Source organism: Arachis stenosperma, chromosome 4, assembly GCF_014773155.1.
Source record: "Arachis stenosperma cultivar V10309 chromosome 4, arast.V10309.gnm1.PFL2, whole genome shotgun sequence".
Taxonomy (NCBI): Eukaryota; Viridiplantae; Streptophyta; class Magnoliopsida; order Fabales; family Fabaceae; genus Arachis; species Arachis stenosperma.
Genome location: NC_080380.1, coordinates 102,667,245 through 102,673,833, shown reverse-complemented (window position 1 = coordinate 102,673,833; position 6,589 = coordinate 102,667,245). Strand labels below are relative to the sequence as shown.

Here is a 6,589-nt window from a genome sequence, read left to right as displayed (position 1 = left end):
AAAATATCATTTAAAAACACATTCTCATCTCTTGCATGATTCCAGCTCCAAGCAATTAAACAAATTATTCAACTGTTAAATTGTTTTCTAGCTTTAATTTCATTAACCTTTAGCAAGAATACATGGTTTCACTTAATAGTTAATTTGATACATCTGAGACAGTGGCAAAACAATTAAGTTTGATGTTCATACACAAAAAAAATCAATCCAAGAGCCACACTCAGTACTATGCTTACTAACCATGTAATTAAGGGCTTGAGAATCAAGCAACTTTGAGAACTATGCAGGATAGAAGCCAACATTTGAAGACATTATGCATTGTAACTCAAAGAGGACATAGCAGAAAGAAAAATCAAAGGGCTGCAACTTCAAAGGTTGTATCTGAACTTAATCCTTGCTGCTGTGTGATGTTTCAAATCTGGAAGCCATTGTATTTCTTGCTAAAGTGTTCATTTAGCCACAAGTGAAATTGTTTGTGAAAATGCCAAATCTGCATAATGCTTGTATCCATCACTTAGCTTTAAATATTGCTTTGTTTCCCATATGCTTGAATAAAAGAGTTTGGTTTGAATTGAAAAGTAAAAAAAAAAAATCCAATGTTGCATGAGTATGAATGGAAGTTGGTGGTGGCACATGTGTTTGATTAAATGCATAACTCATGAAATAAATGTTGCATAATATCATTCCCATTCAATTGTAAGTTAGCTTGCTGTTACAAAGACTCCTATCTATAATGAAACATCCTTGGTAACAAAAACAGAAAAGAGAAAAGAAAAAGCCAAAATGGCAAGAAAAACAAAGAATAAAGGTTGGACACCAATGGCTTGAACCTTAGGACAAATGTCTGTGGTGTTCTTGTACTGAGATCTGCTTGGATGAGTAAATTCTAAGGGGTATTTTGAAACCCGGTCACTTAGATCAACTGATTTGGGATGGCCAATTGAAAATCCACAATAAAGAGCAACTTAGATACAAAGCACTTAGTGATCCAAAGAGACGTTGGGCATCAATGATCCTAAGAAGAATTAGTGAGCTAAGTGTCTATGGTGGAAAGATGTTGAGCAAAATAAAAGAAAATGAAGCCAAAGGCTAAGCTGCAACATTTAACACCAAACCTCTTAAAGAATAAAAAGCTTGTTAAAGCATTGTAAGCCAAGAAAAGTTACCAAGGGAGTAATCAAAAGGTGAGTCTTATGACAGCAAGTTTAGCAAACCTTTGATGCAAAATGTATATTATGCAGCAACAACAATAAGTGAGTATCATTGTCTGCATAAATGCTCCATAAATTGAAGTTCTGCTATCTGCATAATAAGGATTTGTGTTCTTTTCTTATTCATATCATTTACTCTTAGTTTTGATGCTTGCTTGGGGACAAGCAAGGTTTAAGTTTGGTGTTGTGATGACAAATCATCATATACCCATTTTTCAAGCTAATTTCACTTGTTTTGTTAGCATTTATGCACTTTCTTGCATCCTAAGTAAGTGATTTGGAGTGAAAATGCACAACTTCTCTAAATCAAGCAACCACTATGAAATTAATGTTAAATCATGAGGTTTAAGCTAATTTTAATTGCATTATAATTGATTTATAAGCTTCTTGAATTTAGTGATACTTTGAGTGGTTGTTTGGTTTGTTTTAGGTGAAGAAAAGAAAAGAAAATGAAAAGCGTGGCCTAAGAAAGTGTAGCCGAGGAAAGAAAAGCGTGGCCGAATCAAGGGAGAAGCGTGCCGCAACTCATAGTGGAAGCAATCTTGCCCTCCACAAGGGCAGAATGCCCTCCACAAGGGCAGAATCAAGTGACCAAGCAAGCATAGGCAACCCTACCCTGCCCACTCCAAAGGGCAGAGCACAAAATAATGCCTTGGAACCAAGAGAAGCAATTTCTGCCCTGCCCTTGTGGAGAGCAGGATCGGGCTCCATGAGGAAAGAAATCCAAGGAAAAATAGCTCCCATGCATGCTACAAGGTTCGAACCAAGAACCATGAGGAAGCCAAGCCTTGAAACCAACTAGCGTGCCAAGAAATCAAAAGAAAAAGTGGCGTTTTTGCAAGCTCCCAGGATCGAACCCGAAGCGTGAAGGAAGGACCCTGCCCTGCCCTTGGCACGGGCAGGGCGGCAATTGAACTTGACGCATCAACAAGCACCAACGCGCGCACCAATTCCTTCCTTGGCACGATCCTGGCGCGCGCGTCCCATCCCTGGCGCACCAAACCGATCCTGCCCTGCCCTTGGCGCGGGCAGGGCAGCCTCCCACGCACCAGCGCATCCTGGCGCGCCAAATTCCTTCCTGGCGCATCAACTTTTCTTCTTGGCAGCACCATCCGCGCGCAACGCTCATCCTGGCGCATCAACCTTTCCCGCCCTGCCCTTGGCGCGGGCAGGGCAGCCTCTGGCGCACCAAGCTCATGCCAGACACGCACCAACTCGCACCAGAATCACACATGGCCGCACCAACTCCAAGCACCAAGCATCAATTTTCTGCCCTGCCCTCCACAAGGGCAGGGCAGCCTCCTGGGAGTGGTTTTTGGGCCAAAATTCAAATTAAAAATAAATTTGAATTCATTTCTTCACCAATCCAAAAGCCCATCCAAATCCTATTATCCAAGAATAGAAAATGTATAAATAGGACTTAGTTTGATGTAATTAGGACTTTTATGCTCACTTTTGAATTTTTACTTTTACCTTGGCTTTTGAATTTTCATTTTCACATTCCTTTGGAGCTTTGACTCTCTTGGAATTGTTCTGGAGAGAATTGGCCGAGACTTCAGAGGATCAAGGGAGAGTTGATTGATCTCCTTCCTCAATTCCCTTGGGCAATTCTACTCTTCTGTTTTCTGAGTTGTGGATGTGTGAAATTGGGGAAATTCTGTCCCAATTCCCGTTCTAGCTCTGTTTAAATTTGCTTTCTGCATAATTCACTTTCAATTCGGTTCTTCTATTGCTTCTTCTTTCATTTTCTGTCAATTGCTTAGTTCATTCAGATCTGGGAAGGAAATTGGGTTTTAGGCTCTGCTACCTAAGCCCTTGGGATCCTGAGATCACTTTTGGTTCCTCTGTGAACCTTTACTGCACTTTAATTTCCTTGCTGTTTAAATTTCCTGTTTGCATCCAATTCATTTCTGCTACCTTCTTTACTGCAATTTACTTCTTCTTGTTTAGATCCTGCAATCCCATTCCTCAATTCCCCTTTACATTCAGCAATTTATCTTTCTTGCCATTTAAGTTACTGCAATTTAAGTTTCTTGCACTTTAAGTTTCAGTCATTTACTTTCTTGCTCTTTAAGTTTCTGCACTTTTACTCTTCTGTTCTTTATTTTACTGCATTTCTCCCTTCCCCCTTTACATTTACTGTCATTTAATTTCTGATAAACACAAATCACTCAACCAAAACTTGATTCGCTTGACTAAACCACCCACTAAACTAAAATTGCTCAATCCTTCAATCCCTGTGGGATCGACCTCACTCATGTGAGTTATTATTACTTGATGCGACCCGGTACACTTGCCGGTGAGTTTTGTGTTGGATCGTTTTCCACACATCACCCGACATATTGGAGTTTCAGGGCGGGGGTCGAATGCCTTTAACAAGGTAACGTACAAAGTGATGTCCTCCGTGGATAAAAAGATTGCCGACGTGTTGCTGGCCTTTTTTGGAAAAAATCACGTGAACCCTCATCTACTCATGGGTGACCGGGAGGTCGCTAGAAATTATATCCGTGAGTAGCTTTAACTTGTTTCTTGCGTTACTGTTGCTTTGATTTGTTATAACGACTTCACGACTAACTAGTTTCACTACTTTATTGCAGCGGGGATGTCTGCCGAAGTGACCGGCCTTGAAAATTTGTATAGCACCTTTTTAGCTGGCGACAGCGACGAGGAACCGGCCGACAAGAACCAGGAGGCTCCACCCGAAAATAACAAGAATCAGGTGGTGCCTCCCTCCAATGGTGCCGAGATGTCGGCCCAGAATGCCGACGAAACGCATGTCTCTCCTACCCAGGGTGAAGTTGTGGGTACTAGCGAGGGCTCGACCTCTAATGTGCAATTTGAGGAGGATGACGTGAAGCGAGCTCATCCGCCCATGCTTCCTTTTTCTGATCTAGCCATTTTCTGAGGCCTAGCAAGATGACCTTATTGGCGGCCTCAACTTGGCCGTTCGTATGGGGGTGTTCCACAGATGAGAACTTTTGCTTTATGCCCAGGCCGGCGAGGAACTCTCCGAACATCTTATCAGTGAATTGCGTCCCTTTATCAGAGATTACAACCTCAGGGATGCTGAATCGAGTGACTATCTATCTCCACATGAACTTTCGGCAATTGGACGAGGATATGCTAGCTAGTGGCTCGGCCTCTATCCACTTGGTATAATAGTCGATAGCAACTATAAGGTACTTGACTTGCCCTGGGCCTACCGGGAAGGGACCCAGGAGGTCGACTCCCCAGTGCGAGAAAGGTCGGGAAGACGTCAACAGATTTAGCTCGGTTGCCGGCGCTTTGTGAAAATTTGCGTTCTCCTGGCATTTGACGCACTTCTTCACGAACTCTTTAGAGTTCTTCATCATCGATGGCCAGTAATAACCAGCTCTGATAAGCTTCCTCACTAGCGCTTTGCCTCCAATGTGGTGACCACAGCACCTTTCATGGACCTCTCTGAGCACATAACCTGTTTGGCTTGGATGCAGGCATTTCAGCAAGGGTTGGCTGAGTCCCTTCTTGAACAATTGACCTTGTATGATCGCATACTTGGCCACTTCCCTTCTTAATGCTTTGGCCGACTTCTCATCGCCAGGGAGCTTACTGCTTTCCAAGAAGTCGGTAATCGAGTTCATACAGGAGGGATCTTCCTTAGTTATGTGGAGGGCGACCGCTGGCTCTTTTATCAGCCCTTGAATGAGAGACCGGTTGCCCATCCCAAGTTTGGTGCTCGCTAGCTTAGACAGGAGGTATGCTCGGGTGCTCCTTTCTCTCGGAATGTGTTGGACCGTGACCTCCTCGAATTGTTCGCTTAGCCTTTTGACCTTCTCCAGATGTTTCTGTAACAGGGAGTCCATTGCTTGGTAGGTCCCCTTGATTTGAGAAGTAACGACCTGCGAGTCGCTACACACTTCAAGTCTTGTGGCTCCGACTTCTTTAGCCAGGACTAATCCGCCCAGAAGGGCTTCGTACTCCACTTGATTGTTTGACACTGGGAACTCGAACTTGATCGACTGTTCGTAAACGACCCCAGTTGGGCTTTCCAAGATTATCCCTGCTCCCCCAAACGTCTGGTTGGAGGCTCCGTCTACGTGGAGCTTCCACCGTATGGTCAGTGTCTTGGTCGCATCCCTCGTCACTTCTACCAAGAAGTCGGCCATGGCTTGTGCTTTGATTGCATGCCTGGGGTCATACTGCAGGTCGTACTGGGATAGCTCGATAGCCCAGGTCATCATTCTTCCCGCTAGGTCGGGCTTCTAGAGGACCTGGCGAATTGCCTGGTCTGTCCTTACGACCACTTTGTGACTTTGGAAGTATTGTCGTAATTTGCGGGAAGACGTCAGGAGCGCGAGTTCTAGCTTCTCTAATTTGCTGTACCTAAGTTCTGCTCCTTACAGTGCTTTGCTCACAAAGTAGACTGGTTGTTGGGCCTTTCCTTCTTCCCGCACCAAAACTGATGCCATGGCTTCATCCGTTATGGCCAAGTACAGGTACAGTGGTTCGCCGTCCTTGGGCTTCTCGAGGACAGGTGGTGTTGCTAGTATCTTCTTGAAATGGGTGAATGCTTCTTCACATGCTGGGGTCCACTCAAACGCTATTCCTTTCTTCATCAAGTTGAAGAATGGCAATGCCTTGGCAGCCGACGCCCCAAGGAACCGAGACAGCGCAGTGAGCCTTCCTGCCAACCTCTAAACGTCTTTGACAAACCCTGGGCTTTTCATTTGTAGTATCGCTTCGCACTTTTTCGGGTTGGCTTCTACCCCTCTTTGGGTTATCATAAACTCCAAAAATTTTTCTACTTCCATAGAAAAGACACACTTAAGCGGGTTGAGCCTCATGCCGTGTTGTCGAAGGGAGGCGAACACCTTTTCCAGATCCTTTGTGAGGTCATCAGGTCGGGTGGTCTTCACCAGTATATCATCTACGTATACCTCCACCGTTCTACCTATAAGGTCGTTGAATATCTTGTTCATCAACCTTTGGTAGGTGGCCCCTGCATTCTTCAGCCCGAACGGCATCACCTTTGATGAACGGATAATTTATACGCTTTTTGGCATTATTTTTAGGTAGTTTTTAGTATGATCCTTGTGGGAGGCTGTTAAACCACCGTATTGTAGGTCCCGCCAGGGTGACTGGGAAAGCGCGACACCTGACTTCGTCGCCTACCCTCTCCAAATTCATTCTGGCCTCGAAGGCCGTTAGATGCTCCTGTGGGTCTTGAGTTCCATCGTACCACATGTCCGTCGGCTTATTAAAGTGCTTTGGTAGCCAGACCTCGACGACGAAACGATGGAAGGGGGTTGCTCCCATGATCACAGGTCATTGCGTTCTCCTCGTTCTTTCTCTGTAGTCTTCCCGATCTTGCCCAGCGGCACGTTTCCCTCTAGATCGAG

The 6,589-nt window shown here is 44.7% G+C and overlaps 1 protein-coding gene across 1 annotated transcript; it reads right to left on the bottom strand.

The window, feature by feature from the left end:
• Positions 1 to 4,294: 4,294 nt before the first annotated feature.
• On the bottom strand, positions 4,295 to 5,428 carry LOC130975257 (uncharacterized). The gene has a single exon (XM_057900073.1). The coding sequence runs from the start codon at positions 5,426 to 5,428 to the stop codon at positions 4,295 to 4,297; it is 1,134 nt and encodes a 377-aa protein (XP_057756056.1).
• Between the last annotated feature and the right edge of the window lie 1,161 nt (positions 5,429 to 6,589).